This window comes from Pristiophorus japonicus, unplaced genomic scaffold (genome assembly GCF_044704955.1).
Source record: "Pristiophorus japonicus isolate sPriJap1 unplaced genomic scaffold, sPriJap1.hap1 HAP1_SCAFFOLD_993, whole genome shotgun sequence".
Lineage (NCBI taxonomy): Eukaryota > Metazoa > Chordata > Chondrichthyes > Pristiophoridae > Pristiophorus > Pristiophorus japonicus.
The window spans coordinates 83,493-100,800 of NW_027254923.1; the positions used below are offsets into that span (position 1 = coordinate 83,493).

The 17,308-nt window shown below is 45.4% G+C and overlaps 1 protein-coding gene and 2 non-coding genes across 3 annotated transcripts; all 3 read left to right on the forward strand.

The window, feature by feature from the left end:
• The first annotated feature begins 3,964 nt into the window (after positions 1-3,964).
• On the forward strand, positions 3,965-15,161 carry LOC139259390 (large ribosomal subunit protein uL15). The gene is made up of 5 exons (XM_070874857.1): positions 3,965-4,044; positions 8,273-8,336; positions 8,415-8,490; positions 12,613-12,787; positions 14,991-15,161. Exons 1-5 carry the CDS (start codon positions 4,042-4,044, stop codon positions 15,117-15,119), a joined length of 447 nt encoding a protein of 148 aa, XP_070730958.1. The 5' UTR covers positions 3,965-4,041; the 3' UTR covers positions 15,120-15,161.
• Positions 9,998-10,128, forward strand: LOC139259391 (small nucleolar RNA SNORA3/SNORA45 family). The gene has a single exon (XR_011592560.1). It is a non-coding gene; the product is annotated as a small nucleolar RNA SNORA3/SNORA45 family (small nucleolar RNA).
• Positions 13,947-14,079, forward strand: LOC139259392 (small nucleolar RNA SNORA3/SNORA45 family). The gene has a single exon (XR_011592561.1). It is a non-coding gene; the product is annotated as a small nucleolar RNA SNORA3/SNORA45 family (small nucleolar RNA).
• Positions 15,162-17,308: the final 2,147 nt, after the last annotated feature.

The window sequence follows — 17,308 nt, forward strand, 5'->3', positions numbered from 1 at the left end:
ACCTGTATGTCTCCACAAGCCTCCATCACCTGTATCTCACTCCACAAGCCTCCATCACCTGTATCTCTCCCCACAAGCCTCCATCACCTGTATCTCTCTCCACAAGCCTCCATCACCTGTATCTCTCTCCACAAGCCTCCATCACCTGTATCTCTCCACAAGCCTCCATCACCTGTATCTCACTCCACAAGCCTCCATCACCTGCATCTCTCTCCACAAGCCTCCATCACCTGTATCTCTCCACAAGCCTCCATCACCTGTATCTCTCCCCACAAGCCTCCATCACCTGTATCTCTCTGCACAAGCCTCCATCACCTGTATCTCTCTCCACAAGCCTCCATCACCTGTATCTCTCCCCATAAGCCTCCATCACCTGTATCTCTCTCCACAAGCCTCCATCACCTGTATCTCTCTCCACAAGCCTCCATCACCTGTATCTCTCCACAAGCCTCCATCACCTGTATCTCACACCACAAGCCTCCATCACCTGTATCTCTCTCCACAAGCCTCCATCACCTGTATCTCTCCACAAGCCTCCATCACCTGTATCACTCCACAAGCCTCCATCACTATATCTCTCCACAAGCCTCCATCACCTGTATATCACTCCACAAGCCTCCATCACCTGTATCTCTCCACAAGCCTCCATCACCTGTATCTCTCTCCACCAGCCTCCATCACCTGTATCTTTCTCCACAAGCCTCCATCACCTGTATCTCTCCACAAGCCTCCATCAACTGTATCTCTCCACAAGCCTCCATCACCTGTATCTCACTCCACAAGCCTCCATCACCTGTATCTCTCCACAAGCCTCCATCACCTGTATCTCCCCACAAGGCTCCATCACCTGTATCTAGCCACAAGCCTCCATCACCTGTACCTCCCCACAAGCCTCCATCACTTGTATCTCACTCCCCACAAGCCTCCATCACCTGTATCTCTCCCCACAAGCCTCCATCACCTGTATCTCTCCCCACAAGCCTCCATCACCTGTATCTCCCCACAAGCCCCCATCACCTGTATCTCCCCACAAGGCTCCATCACCTGTACCTCCCCACAAGCCTCCATCACCTGTAGCTCACTCCCCACAAGCCTCCATCACATGTATCCCTCCCCACAAGCCTCCATCATCTGTATCTCTCCTCACAAGCCTCCATCACCTGTATCTCCCACAAGCCTCCATCACCTGTATCTCACTCTCCACAAGGCTCCATCACCTGTATCTCCCCACAAGGCTCCATCACCTGTACCTCCCCACAAGCCTCCATCACCTGTATCTCACTCCCCACAAGCCTCCATCACCTGTATCTCTCCCCAAGCCTCCATCAACTGTATCTCTCTCCACAAGCCTCCATCACCTGTATCTCTCCCCAAGCCTCCATCACCTGTATCTCTCTCCCCACAAGCCTCCATCACCTGTATCCCCCCACAAGGCTCCATCACCTGTAGCTCCCCACAAGCCTCCATCACCTGTATCTCACTCCCCACAAGCCTCCATCACCTGTATCTCTCCCCACAAGCCTACATCACCTGTATCTCTCCCCACAAGCCTCCATCACCTGTATCTCCCCACAAGCCCCCATCACCTGTATCTCCCCACAAGGCTCCATCACCTGTACCTCCCCACAAGCCTCCATCACCTGTATCTCACTCCCCACAAGCCTCCACCATTTGTATCCCTCCCCACAAGCCTCCATCATCTGTATCTCTCCCCACAAGCCTCCATCACCTGTATCTCCCCACAAGCCTCCATCACCTGTATCTCCCACAAGCCTCCATCACCTGTATCTCACTCCCCACAAGCCTCCATCACCTGTATCTCCCCACAAGCCTCCATCACCTGTATCTCCCCACAAGCCTCCATCACCTGTATCTCCACACAAGCCTCCATCACCTGTATGTCTCTCCCCACAAGCCTCCATCACCTGTATCCCCCTACAAGGCTCCATCACCTGTATCTCCCCACAAGCCTCCATCACCTGTATCTCCCCACAAGCCTCCATCACCTGTATCTCACTCCCCACAAGCCTCCATCACCTGTATCTCCCCACAAGCCTCCTTCACCTGTATCTCCCCACAAGCCTCCATCACCTGTATCTCCCCACAAGCCTCCATCACCTGTATCTCTCTCCCCACAAGCCTCCATCACCTGTATCCCCCCACAAGGCTCCATCACCTGTATCTCCCCACAAGGCTCCATCACCTGTATCTCTCTCCCCACAAGCCTCCATCACCTGTATCCCCCCACAAGCCTCCATCACCTGTATCTCCCCACAAGGCTCCATCACCTGTATCTCTCTCCCCACAAGGCTCCATCACCTGTATCTCCCCACAAGCCTCCATCACCTGTACCTCCCCACAAGCCTCCATCACCTGTATCTCTCTCCCCACAAGCCTCCATCACCTGTATCCCCCCACAAGGCTCCATCACCTGTATCTCCCCACAAGGCTCCATCACCTGTATCTCTCTCCCCACAAGCCTCCATCACCTGTATCCCCCCACAAGCCTCCATCACCTGTATCTCCCCACAAGCCTCCATCACCTGTATCTCTCTCCCCACAAGGCTCCATCACCTGTATCTCCCCACAAGCCTCCATCACCTGTATCTCACTCCCCACAAGCCTCCATCACCTGTATCTCCCCACAAGCCTCCATCACCTGTATCTCCCCACAAGCCTCCATCACCTGTATCTCTCTCCCCACAAGCCTCCATCACCTGTATCTCTCCACAAGGCCCCATCACCTGTATCTCTCTCCCCACAAGCCCCCATCACCTGTATCTCCCCACAAGCCTCCATCACCTGTATCTCTCTCCCCACAAGCCTCCATCACCTGTATCCCCCCACAAGCCTCCATCACCTGTATCTCCCCACAAGGCTCCATCACCTGTATCTCTCTCCCCACAAGGCTCCATCACCTGTATCTCCCCACAAGCCTCCATCACCTGTACCTCCCCACAAGCCTCCATCACCTGTATCTCTCTCCCCACAAGCCTCCATCACCTGTATCCCCCCACAAGGCTCCATCACCTGTATCTCCCCACAAGGCTCCATCACCTGTATCTCTCTCCCCACAAGCCTCCATCACCTGTATCCCCCCACAAGCCTCCATCACCTGTATCTCCCCACAAGCCTCCATCACCTGTATCTCTCTCCCCACAAGGCTCCATCACCTGTATCTCCCCACAAGCCTCAATCACCTGTATCTCACTCCCCACAAGCCTCCATCACCTGTATCTCCCCACAAGCCTCCATCACCTGTATCTCCCCACAAGCCTCCATCACCTGTATCTCTCTCCCCACAAGCCTCCATCACCTGTATCTCCCCACAAGGCCCCATCACCTGTATCTCTCTCCCCACAAGCCCCCATCACCTGTATCTCCCCACAAGCCTCCATCACCTGTATCCCCCCACAAGCCTCCATCACCTGTATCTCCCCACAAGGCTCCATCACCTGTATCTCTCTCCCCACAAGGCTCCATCACCTGTATCTCTCTCCCCACAAGCCTCCATCACCTGTATCTCCCCACAAGCCTCCATCACCTGTATCTCCCCACAAGCCCCCATCACCTGTATCACTCCCCACAAGCCTCCATCACCTGTATCTCTCCCCACAAGGCCCCATCACCTGTATCTCCCCACAAGGCTCCATCACCTGTATCTCCCCACAAGCCTCCATCACCTGTATCTCTCTCCCCACAAGCCTCCATCACCTGTATCTCCCCACAAGCCTCCATCACCTGTATCTCCCACAAGCCCCCATCACCTGTATCTCTCTCCCCACAAGGCCCCATCACCTGTATCTCCCCACAAGCCCCCATCACCTCACTGACTGAATGACTGACTGAGGCTTTTCAGTTTGTTCCTTGTTTTTGAATTAAAACTGTTTCCCGCGCGGGGGGCGTGGTTTATGTAAAGCAGCGCGAGAACAACCGGGAGCGTCAGACCGTTATTGCGCAGGCGCTGTCCAACACCCGCCCAAATCTCGAATAAATCCGCGAGACTTGCCCGGGCCCTTCCTCTTTGCGTCATCGGCCAAGATGGTAGGTAATTGGGAGCGCTGTGTGCGGGTCCGAAGCGATTGCAATCCCCCGGCATCGGCCGCGAACGCTGACCGGGAGCGGGAGAGCTGTTGTGTCCCGGCACCGCCGTGTCCTCCGCCCACAACATGGCCGGTCATTTCGCCAAAACACAGCTGCGTTTTGTTTCGATGGGCTTTCAATTCGGGGCCTAGTTAGCGGGGCCTGGGCGCAGCGCGCACGGTAGTGGCCTGCCCCGTTGTGATGATGTGTTATATCGAATATATATCGCGGCCGGTCCCCCCCCTCGCTCTCTCGGGTAGAGTTTAGTTCACAGCCCCCGGGTGAGCTACACTGAGGCCCACGAGCCCCATTCATTCGCGTAAATTGTCCGGGGACCTTGTGGCTTGTGGTTGGGGAAGCTCCGGTGCTGGAGGGGCCGCAGGCTCGGAGCGGACCTGTAATTGGCGGGGTTCGGGGCATGTTGGCTCGGGTATTGCAGCAGGCCGACAGACTGCAATAGCCGCACTTGCACTGCTTGCAGATTGCAATCATGGTGGTACTCGGGAGTGCGCCGATTGATCTGATCTGTGCGCAATTTATCATCGATAGCTGCTGAGAGGCCACACAGAAATAGGGGGGGGGGGGGGAAAGAGAAGAAATAGGAGCAGGCCATTTGGCCCCTCGATCCTGCTCTGCCGTTTAATAAGATCATGGCCTGCCGCTCCCCTTAACCTTCACTCCCTCATCGCTCAAAAATCTCTGTCTCTGCCTTAAATATATTCAATCACCCAGCCTCCACCGCTCTCTGTGGCAAAGAATTCCACAGATTTACAACCCTGAACAAATTTTGTCATCTTTTTTAAATGGACAGCCCCTTCTATGTCCTCTAGTTTTAGTTTCCCTTGAGTAGAAACATAGAAAATAGGTGCAGGAGTCGGCCCTTCGAGCCTGCACCGCCATTCAATATGATCATGGCTGATCATTCCCTCAGTACCCCTTTCCTGTTTTCTCTCCATACCCCTTGATCCCCTTAGCCGTAAGGGCCATATCTAACTCCCTCTTGATGCCAGTTCACTGGATATATTCAACAACACTGCGGCAGGGAATTCCACAGGTTAACAACTCTTAGTGAAGAAGTTTCTCCTCATCTCAGTCCTAAATGGTCGACTCCTTATCCTCCGGCCATGTCCCCTGGTTCTGGACTTCCCCGACATCGGGAACATTTTTCCCGCATCTAACCTGTCCAGTCCTGTCAGAATCTTGTACGTTTGAGATCCACTCATCCTTCTAAATTCCAGTGAATAAAGGCCCATTCGATCCAGTCCCTTCTCATGTCAGTCCAGCCATCCCTGGAATCAGTCTGGTGAACCATTGCTGCACTCCCTCAATAGCAAGAATATCCTTCCTCATATTAGGAGACCAAAACTGAACACAATATTGCAGGTGAGGCCTCACCAAGGCCCTGTACAACTGCAGTAAGACCTCCCTGCTCCTATACTCAAATCCTGTAGCTATGAAGGCCAACATACCATTTGCTGCCTTCACCGCCTGCTGTACCTGCATGCCAACTTTCAATGACTGATGAACCCTGACACCCAGGTCTCGTTGCACCTCCCCTTTTCCTAATCTGTCATTCAGATAATCTGCCTTTATGTTTTTGCCCCCAAAATGGATAACCTCACATTTATCCAAATTATACTGCATCTACCAAGCATTTGCCCACTCGCCTAACCTGTCCAAGTCACCCTGCACCCTCTTGGTGGCATCCTCACAGCTCACACTGCCACCCAGTTTAGTATCGTCTGCAAACTTGGAGATATTACACTCAGTTCCTGCATCTAAATCGCTAATGTAAATAGCTGGAGTCCCAGCACTGAGCCCTGCGGCACCCCACTAGTCACTGCTTGCCATTCTGAAAAGGACGCGTTTATCCTGACTCTCTGCTTCCTGTCTGCCAACCAGTTCTCTATCCATGCGCTTTGATTTTGCACACCAATCACGTGCGGGACCTTGTCAAAAGCCTTTTGAAAGTCCAAATACACCACATCCACTGATTCTTCCTTGTCAACTCTGCTAGTTACATCCTCAAAAAATTCCAGAAGATTCGTCAAGCATGATTTCCCTTTCATAAATCCATGCTGACTTGGACTGATCCTGTCACTACTTTCCAAATGCGCTGCTATTTCATAATGATTGATTCGAACATTTTCCCCATTGCTGATGTCAAGCTAACTTGTCTATAATTACCTGTTTTCTCTCCCTCCTTTTTTTTTTAAAGTGGTGTTACATTAGCTACCCTCCAGTCCATATGTTGGAAAATGATCACCAATGCATCCACTATTTCTAGGGCCACTTCCTTAAGTACTCTAGAATGCAGACATCAGGCCCTGGGGATTTATCGGCCTTCAATCCCATCAATTTCCCGCCTAATAAGGATATCCTTAGTTCCTCCTTCTCACAAAACCCACTGTCCGCTAGTACATTCGGAAGGTTATTTGTGTCTTCCTTTGTGAAGACAGAACCGAAGTATTTGTTCAATTGGTCTGCCGTTTCTTTGTTCCCTGTTATAAATTCACCTGAATCCGACTGCAAGGGACCTATGTTTGCCTTCACTAATCTTTTTCTCTTCACATATTTATAGAAGCTTTTGCAGTCAGTTTTTATGTTCCCTGCAAGTTTCCTCTCGTACTCTATTTTCCCCCTCCTAATTAAACCCTTAGTCCTCCTCTGGAATTCTAAATTTCTCCCAGTCTTCAGGTTTGTTGCTTTTTAGCTAACTTATATGCCTCTTCCTTGGTTTTAACACTATCCTTAATTTCCCTTTTAGCTACAGTTGAGTCACCTTCCCTGTTTTAATTTTACTCCAGACAGGGATGTACAATTGCTGAAGTTCATCCATGTGATCTTTAAATGTTTGCCATTGCTTATCCACTGTCAATATCCTCACTGCATTCACCTTGTCAAACCCCCGCTATCTTTTATAAGTTTCAATAAGGTCACCTCATTCTTCTGAACTTCAGTGTGTATAGGCTCAACATACTCAACCTATCTTCATGAGTTAACCCCCTCATCTCTGGAATCAACCTAGTGAACTGTCTGAACAGCCTCCAATGCAAGTATATCCTTTAAATACGGAGACCAAAACTGGGCCAAATAGTTTGTGAAAGGAATATTGATGAAACTTGATTGATGGGACATACATGTCTGAATGTTTAACATGATTGCACTACAATCCTGTATCTATTTTGTAAAACATGTCAGCTCTCATTTATTGAGGTTTTTATTTAATGGGTTAAAGGCTTGAATAGTGCGCACAATAATATAGCAAAAGCGCATTGTTTAGATGTGAACTTTGATTTGAGATTCCACCTTGTAGATCTATAGTAATGGCAGAATACATAGAATATAGGTGCAGGAGTAGGCCATTCGGCCCTTTGAGCCTGCACCACCATTCAATAAGATCATGGCTGATCATGCACTTCAGTACCCCTTTCCTGCTTTCTTTCCATACCCCTTGATCCCTTTAGTCGTAAGGGCCACATCTAACTCCCTTTTGAATATATTTAACGAACTGGCCTCAACAACTTTGAGGTCGAGAATTCCACACGTTCACAATTCTGAGTGAAGAAGTTTCTCCTCATCGCTGTCCTAAATGGCTTACCCCTTATCTTTAGACTGTGACCCCTGGTTCTGGACTTCCCCAACATCGGGAAATTCTTCCTGCATCTAACCTGTCCAATCCCGTCAGAATTTTAGGTTTCTATGAGATCCCCTCATTCTTCATAACTCCAGTGAATATAAGATTAGACAATCCAGCCTTTCTTCGTGTCAGTCCTGCCATCCCGGGAATCAGTCTGTTGAACCTTTGCTGCACTCCCTCAATAGCAAGAATGTCCTTCCTCAGATTAGGAGACCAAAACTACACAATATTCAAGGTGTGACCTCAAGGCCCTGTACAATTGCAGTAAGTCCTCCCTAGTTACATCTCCATAGAAGCAGGCCTCAAAATGGCTGTACAAGAAGCTGCCAGGAAAATTAAGTGCAGATGCATTTAGTTAGCAATAGCAGTGGGTTAATGCATTTACTGTAATCTTTAAAAATTTAAGTGGGTATGATTTTCACAGTCATGTGATTTTTGCCTGTAAACATACTTTTGGGGGGGGGGGAGAGAGGAGGAAGAAGACAGTTTTCCAGTGTAAAATGTTGTGCATTGGCTAAATAACTCACCAGTTGCTTTTAATTATTTTAGCCATCCAGATTGAGAAAAACCAGGAAGCTGAGAGGACACGTTAGCCACGGTCATGGCCGTATTGGTGAGTAGTAACTGCAGGCTCAAATCATTTTTTGCATGTGTGTTCAGAATACCGGATAACACTTTCTTCTGTCTCTAGGCAAACACAGAAAGCATCCTGGTGGTCGTGGCAATGCTGGTGGTATGCACCATCACAGAATCAACTTTGATAAATAGTATGTATTGTACTAAATGTGTTTTGATCCAAGTTAGTGTAATTGTAATCTTGCACTAACTCTGGTGTCTGTTATGAAGTCTTGGTACCAAAAGGGCATCTGCAAATTTAGGGGCAGCCAGTGGGTGGGAGAGGGGAGAGGGGCCAGAGAGAAATACTACCGCAAGTTTAACATTATTGAAATTAACAATTCTGGCAGGATAGAAACATAGAAAATAGGTGCAGGAGTAGGCCATTCGGCCCTTCTAGCCTGCACCGCCATTCAATGAGTTCATGGCTGAACATGCAACTTCAGTACCCCATTCCTGCTTTCTCACCATACCCCTTGATTCCTTTAGCCGTAAGGGCCACATCTAACTCTCTTAAATATCTCGAACGAACTGGCAACAACTCTGCGGTAAGAAATTTCACACGTTAACAACTCTAGAGTGAAGTTTCTCCTCATCTCAGTCCTAAATGGCTTGCCCCTTATCCTTAGACTGTGTCCCCTGGTTCTGGACTTCCCCAACATCGGGAACATTCTTCCTGCATCTAACTTGTCCAGTCCTGTCAGAATTTTATGTTTCTAATGAGAACCCCTTTCATCCTTTTAAACTCCAGTGAATAAAGGCCCAGTCGATCCAGTCTCTCCTCATGTCAGTCCAGCCATCCCGGGAATCAGTCTGGTGAACCTTTGCTGCACTCTCTCAATAGCAAGAATGTTCTTCCTCAGATTAGGAGACCAAAACTGAACGCAATATTCCAGGTGAGGCCTCACCAAGGCCCTGTACAACTGCAGTAAGGCCTCCCTGCTCCTATACTCAAATCCCCTAGCTATGAAGGCCAACATACCATTTGCTGCTTTCACCGCCTGCTGTACCTGCATACCAACTTTCAATGACTGATGTACCATGACACCAGGTCTCGTTGCACCTCCCCTTTTCCTAATCTGCTTCCATTCAGATCATCTGCCTTCGTGTTTTTGTCTCCAAAGTGGATAAGCTCACATTTATCCACGTTATACAGCATCTGCCATGCATTTGCCCACTCACCAACCTGTCCCAAGTCACCCTGCAGACTCTTGGTGTCCTCCTCACAGCTCACACTGCCACCCAGTTTAGTGTCATCTGCAAACTTGGAGATATTACACTCAATTCCTTCATCTAAATCATTAATGTATATTGTAAAGAGCTGGGGTCCCAGCACTGAGCCCTGCGGCACTCCTCTAGTCACTGTCTGCCATTCTGAAAAGAACACGTTGATCCCGACTCTCTGCTTCCTGTCTGCCAACCAGTTCTCGATCCATGTCAGTACATTACCCCCAATACCATGTGCTTTAATTTTGCACACCAATCTCTTGTGTGGGACCTGGTCAAAAGCCTTTTGAAAGTCCAAATATACCACATCCACTGGTTTGCCCTTGTCCACTCTACTCGGATACAAGGATATCCAGCACATTCTGTTTATTTCTGGTATACAAGGTTGTGTGAATGCTTCTATCCTCTTTACCCTCTCCCTTTTTACAAGATATCGAGACTAGAGTCACATCCTGACATTCCCAGTTGTTCTGGTGTGCTATAGTTCTCGAAGAATGAATACTAATTTTATTTACTGGCTGCTGCTACTTGTAGCACAGTCGGCCACCAGATTAGTGACATTGTATAAAGTGGTATGTAACTTTCGCAACTTGATTTTGTCATCCAGCTCTGTAACTGCATTGGAAAATGGTCTTAATTGTTTGCTTAAATCCATGTGTTAAGTGCATTGTGGGCCTGTGCAAAAGGTTGCCTTCATTTGTCCCTGCTGACTGATGTAGTCAGCTGAAACTAGACAAATACCTTTTGCTTGCTTGTCTCCATTTTTATGGCATTCTCTTCAAATGGACTTGACCATGCCGTGAGGTGCCCCAGCAACCCATCTGATTATTCCTTTGTTCTCTTCTGCAGCACCTAGACTCTACCACTTCTCTTTCCTGTTAGTTTTAGAATGCTATGTAGATGCAGAAGTTAGAATTCAAATTGTTCTAGTTTTTAAATGAATTTTGTCCATTTCATTTATTTTCCTGATTACTGGGGGCTTGGATACTTTCTCTCTGCCCTTGCTCAACTTGTGAAAACTACTCAAGTCATCCATTGAATGTGTAGTGTCACCCTTGGTTCAAGTTACTTTTCTTGCTCTTCCCCAAAATGTCTCGTGTTTACTGTAGCTGCTCATACATTATTGTTGAACTCCATTTAAATTGAGGTATCTTCTATGGCACAAGATTCTCCTCAGTCTGAGTTGCTGAATTCTAAATATTTTGTTTTGGAAAGGAGTGAAGTCCCTTGATGGACTATGCAAATTATATCAGGTAGGATCACCTGTAGCACTTAAAATATGCCATAGCTAACTTCAGAGTGACTGTGCTCAGCCACAAAATAAACGTCAGCTGTACTCGGTCACACTCTAGTTTGCCCAGGTAGGACATGCAGTAAAATCTGTTTTGGAAAGGTATTCATTAAGTGTTAAGACATCTCTATGGGTCATTGTTTAAAATTTTAAAAAGCTGTTGTTTTCATTTACAAGAATTTTCATATTGCACCTTTTTTAGCAAATGAGTTTTGAACATGTTTACACACAGGGACATGGGTGTTGGTGCATGTGGGGGTTACATATGGCAGTTCAAATTAGAAAGTTGTTTGAATACTGCTACTCATTACTAAATCATGTGGCCCACAGATCTGGCTCTGTTGGGATATTCCCCCACTATTCCAAGCTCTAGCTGGTCCAGAATGTAGGTACCTACATCCTTTAGCAAAGTTTAGAGAAATATTTCTAGATGGGGGCAAGAATACTCTGCCACTGATCGGTGTGTTCTGCTTCATTTAATAGACTACGATTGGAATAACGACTGTGGAGCTGGTTGAAAATAAAGGTACTAGGTTGCAGAGGGATTTTGAAATCCTTGTGCTGAAGAGCACTGGAGATCAGTAAAGGATGTAGGTACCTACATTCTGGACCAGCTAGAGCTTGGAATAGTGGGGATAGCCCAACAGAGCCAGATCTGTGGGCCACATGATTTAGTAATGAGTAGCAGTATTCAAACAACTTTCTAATTTGAACTGTCATATGTAACACCCACAAGCACCAACACCCATGTCCCTGTGTGTAAACATGTTCAAAACTCACATGCAAAAAAGATGACTGACTAGTGCTTTTTTCCTCCTTGGCTCCCAGTTGGTTTGTTCCTCACCTCACCTCGCTGCTGTGATCTCTGCTGATGGTACCTGTCACCTCTGTACTTTAGTGTCTCTTTTGATGACTAGGTCCTTTTTGAATCAAGGGCTGGCAGAAGCTGCTCTTTTTGGTGTCAATCCACTAATTGGGGATCAGTCTTCCAATTTGCCAGGCTTGGGAGTTCCTAAACTGACCCAGAGCATTATGGTCACATGCACAAAGAAACAACTGGCTTTGGATTCCTTGTTCATCGAGCTTGTGGATCACTTCATAAGTGTCCTGTACTAATGCTTGAAAGCTCATTAAACCTGAGACTGGGTCGTTTTGGAGGTCTTTATTAAAAGAGGTGGTAGTCTTTGGAATTAATCCGCCAGTAAACCTTTATTTATTAATTACCCATGGTAAAGCTTCCAATTTCCACTCGGGCCAAATTTTAAATTCATGATTTTCCTATGGTGATGGGGCATGTTGAAGCTTTGGCCTGTTGTATTGTCGCGGTAAGTCATGAGTTGATTGACTTTCTGCAGTGAGAGTTCTGATTTCTGTTGTGGGGAAATTGGAAGCATTATCAGGTGTGAGGAGAGACAATTAAGGAAATCGCCCCAGAATATGCTTGTGTGCTGATTTTGGTATGTTGGGGAAAGATGGAAGTGAATAGACTGTCTCCATAAAATACAGAAATGAAGGAATAAATTCCTATTGCACATTTTTGAGGTGACTGCAATAATAACATTGCATACCACTCACTATACATTGCCTAAACTTGGGAAACTTGTAAGAATGAAATTAAAAAATGTAGAAAACTAGTATTATCCCTGAATTTTCCTAAAATGCTGGGTTGCATTGGGTTGAGTTCAAGTCCATGTTTGTAGTGTACTTGTTTTATGTTCGATGGGTTCGTTTGAGTTTCTGAACCATTGTTTTTCAGTCACCCAGGTTACTTTGGAAAAGTTGGTATGAGACATTACCATCTAAAGAAGAATCAGTTATTCTGCCCGACCATAAATCTGGATAAGCTGTGGACGCTGGTCAGTGAACAGACCAGACTAAACTATGCCAAGAAACCAGAAGGACCAGCACCTGTGATTGATGTTGTGCATGCTGTAAGTGCTCCCTCTTGGGAATTTAAAATACTGTTTTTCTGGGGCTAGTCTACAGATAGGATGTGCTGGATTTAAAAAGAGAGAAATAACTGATAATTGTAGCCGAGAACACTTCTCATGTGCCAGTGTTGGTTTTATTTTATAAAGTGGGTCAGATGAACTGAACAGATTTGGTAATCGTATGGCAATATCCTAGCATTTAGTCCCAGTTGATCAGGAAGAAACTGAAGGAAGCCAAATTTATTCAACCTGTCGTCATAAACACTAAAAAGTGTTTTATAAACACTGCATTGTAAAAGATCAGTACATTTTTACTGCAGTTTGGTGCTCAAAACTGAATGCAATACTAACCACAGCTATGTGCAACTGAAGCTTCACTTCCTCACTTGACTTGCAATCATAAAATCCAACATCCCTTTAGTCTTTTTGAATACTATTTGTACCTGTGCACAAGCTTTGTGATTTGTATGTCCTGTTGCTCCTCCATAGTTCCTAGTCTCTATTAGAAAATACTCTGATTTTTGTCTCTGATCTAAAGTGCATAACTTCGCACTTCCCCACATTTAATGCTTTTGCCATAATTTTGCCCATTCAACAAATCTCTGTCCTTTTGCAACTTCTGCTCCATCTACACAATTTACTGTGCTTCCTAAATTGGTGTCAAATGCAAACTTGAATATACAACTCTTCCTTCATTCAAGTCATTTATTTACAAATGGTGATGAGCAGACACCCCAGTACAGATCATTGGGGAATATCTTGTCACCTCCTGCTGATCAGAATGAACCCTTTATCCACACTCTCTTGCCTAATTACTGACCCATGTCATGTGGTTACCTCCAATTCCCTGTACTGTCATTTTTAGCCATCTCTTGTGCTAATCACCTTATCAAATGCTTTAAGGAAGCCCATATAGACAACATCCATAGACTCGCTCCTATCCACCATGCTAATGACCACCAAAAATAAAGAACTTGATTAGAGATGACCTATCAATTACAAATCTGTAAATCAAAAGCACAAGTTTCAAGGAGTAAAGCAAATATTGTGGGTCTCTAGCAATGCTCCTACAAAACATTTTCTAAATGTATAGTATAAGGCGTTAGCTAGCAATATAACATCATTTGTTGCAGTAGAGTTTGGTACTTAATTCTTCGGAATCGAGACTAGAGTCACGCCTTTACATTTTCTGTTGTCTTGGTGTGCTATAGTTTTCGAAAAGTAACTACTGATCTTATTCACTGGCTGTTGCTCCTTTTGTAGCCCAGTCAGTCACACCATCAGTGACATTGTTTTATTTTGTGAGGCAGTTGTGAATGTTTGTTTTATTTTGTGGTGGTTGTGAATTTTATGTGCCATTTGTGAGGTGGGGTGAATGACCCTCCATGGCATCAATTATATTTTAAAATGGCTTTAGCATTTTAGTCTCCATTACTATATCCAGGATTCCTTTGTGTATTGATCATTCTTTGTGTAGAACTTCTGCTATTTGTCCTTAATTTGCCATTTACTAGTTTGAACCATTTGTTCTAGCTCGTGTTCAGTTTAGCTTGCTTTGCCGATTTACTTTCTGACGAAGGGTCATTGACCTGAAACATTAACTCTGTTTCTCATTCCACAAACGCTGCCTGACCTGAGTATTTCCAGAGACCTATTAATTTATTCATTCCTCACCTCCTAAAATGGAATGTAATTGGTGTAGCCTATGCTAAACAAACTTTCCAGGTTCTTACCAATAAAGTGATTTGTGATGGTTTGTTCAAATAATTCTGGTTTTCCCTCACTATTAAAATTTTGCAACAAAGATACTGAAAATAGACTTCTGGCTGTTGTGTGGCAGACATAATGGCTTCTGAAACCCCTTTTTGCTCCCTCCATTGCCATCCAAATATGGCACGCCTCCCAGATAACCAATTGCAATTAGATTTGATTTTGATCTTGCAGATCAGACTTCTGAGCTGTCAGAAATCTGAAGATTTCAGATGTTGGAATCACATTTGTATACAACCGCAACTTTTTTTTATTTTTAGGAGCAGTTGATTTCCATGTAATGCAATAAATACACTTGATTGTTTTGTACTGGTTTAAAAATAAATATACATTAAATCACTGGTTTGGTGTTTGAAAGAATCCAGTTTTGGCCTAGAATCATTTTTTTTGTTGATTTAGTCTTTGAATCCTTGTGCTTGTTTTTCCTCCTCAGGGTTACTATAAAGTCCTGGGCAAAGGAAGATTGCCCAAACAGCCAGTCATCGTCAAGGCCAAGTTCTTCAGCAGGAAAGCTGAAGAGAAAATCAAGGAAGTTGGTGGAGCCTGTGTACTGATGGCGTAAATTTTATGACTTGGTGTAAGAATAAAATACTGTCACTTTTAACTCTGCAGTTTCTTTTTTTTAAAGCTTAAGGATATTGAAGTAGTGTAAGCCTGTTCCTCTTGGTGACTCTTCCTCTTTTTGAGAGCGAGGAGCTCTGATTTAACATTGCCTCTATTATTCCATGACAGAACATCAGGAGTAGGCCCCTCAAGCCTGCTCCGCCATTCAATAAGATCATGGCTGATCTGATCATGGACTTGGCTCCACTTCCCCACCCGCTCCCCATAACCCCTTTAGCGTTTAAGAAACTGTCTATTTCTGTCTTAAATTTATTCAATGTCCAAGTTTCCATAGCTCTCTCGAGGCAGAGAATTTCACATTTACAAACCTCAGGAAATTTCTCCTCGTCTGTTTTTAAATGGGTGTTCCCTTATTCTAAGATCGCGTGTGCCCTCTCGTTCTAGTCTCCCCTACCCCCCCCCCCCCCCCAATCAGTGGAAACATCCTCTCTGTGTCCACCTTGTCAAGCTCCCTCATAATCTTATATGTTTCGATAAGATCACACTTCATTCTTCTGAATTCCAATGAGTAGAGGCCCAACCTACGTGACCTTTCCTCATAAGTCATCCCCAGAATCAACCTAGTGAACCTTCTCTGAACTGTCTCCAAAGCAAGTATATCCTTTTGTAAATATGGAAACCAAAACTGCACGCAGTATTCCAGGTGTGGCCTCACCAAATATCCTGTACAGTTGTAGCAAGACTTGCCTGCTTTTATACTCTATCCCCATTGCAATAAAGGCCAAGATACCATTGGCCTTCCTGATCACTTGTTGTATCTGTATACCATCCTTTTGTGTTTCATGCACAAGTACCCCCAGGTCCTGCTGTACTGTGGCACTTTGCAATCTTTCTCTATTTAAATAATAACTTGCTCTTTGATTTTTTTCTGCCAAAGTGCATGACCTCACACTTTCCAACATTATACTCCATCTGCCAAATTTTTGCCCACTGTCAGTTTGCAGATTTTTTTGTGTCCTCACACATTGCTTTTCCTCCCATCTTTGTATCGTCAGCAAACTTAGCTACGTTATCAGTTCCTTGAGGCAATCAAGCAAGCATGGTGACTGGTGTACCTGTTTTCTGAAAAGCTGTAGTGCTTTCTGAACTCCCCGACAAGAAATCAGATTGCCAAAGGATTGAGTATTTTCACTTGTATGTTCATGTACATGTTAGCCAAAGTTTCCATATGGAATGTGTTAATGTTATGTTAATGGGGGGAGCAGAAAAAGATGGCAACACACAATGCTGGGTGAGGTGTGCAGTTGCAAATTTATCTCCTTGTACATGGATATCAAGTGCCACCTCTACAGTTCCTGTCTCATCCAGACATAGTTCAGTCATTTACACCATTGACTTGACTCATTCTCTTTCCCCTTTTGTTCCACCTTGGACAATCCAGCCCCAAGTGATGGTCGTTAGTCCCAACAACCTGCTATGTCTCAGATCACAGTCAAGACCAAGCTATATCTATGTCAAGCAACATTAGCTCAGTGCTCTGGCTATGATTGGGTTGGATGGGATAGAGTGGAACCAAGTGAGGATAATACTCTACAGCTGTGGCAAGGTGTTGGAGGAGATATGGTCAACTGTCAGGCCGCAGAGACATCAAGAAGGCTGAGGGATAGTGCACAATGTCATTTGTGGCTTTGATTTGGACTGTCTGCTGTGCTGGTTGTAGAAACCTGATTGGAGATTAATGCATGCAGTTGCAGGAAAGGTGGCCATGGAATTGGGAGGTGACAATTTCAAGGACTTGAGGGGAAAGGGAGATTGGAAATATAACATAGGAACCAGAAGTAGGCCATTTAGCCCCCTTGACTATTCTGCCATTTAATTAGATCTTGGCTGATCAGTGATCTAATTCAATATACCACCTGCCTTTGTTGCCTATCCCTTAATCTCGTTAACTTTAAATCTGTTAAGATTTTTATTAACGTGACCTAACATTGACTGCTTTTTGTGGAAAGGAGTACCAAACTACTACCACCCTGTGTAGAAGTGTTTTCTAACTTTGCTCCTGAAAGATCTGGCAAATTTCAGTTTCCCCCCCCCCGGCTTAGTCCCAGACTCTCCAATCAGCAGAAATAGTTTAACAGAAAAATATTGCGGATGCTAGAAATCTGAAATAAAAAGTCTTTGAAATAC

Bases quoted from the DNA above. Each gene is read 5' to 3' on its own strand.
- LOC139259390 (XM_070874857.1), top strand. The intron at 8,337-8,414 runs GTGAGTAGTAAC...TTCTGTCTCTAG, and splicing joins CCACGGTCATGGCCGTATTG to GCAAACACAGAAAGCATCCT. The intron at 8,491-12,612 runs GTATGTATTGTA...ATTGTTTTTCAG, and splicing joins AGAATCAACTTTGATAAATA to TCACCCAGGTTACTTTGGAA.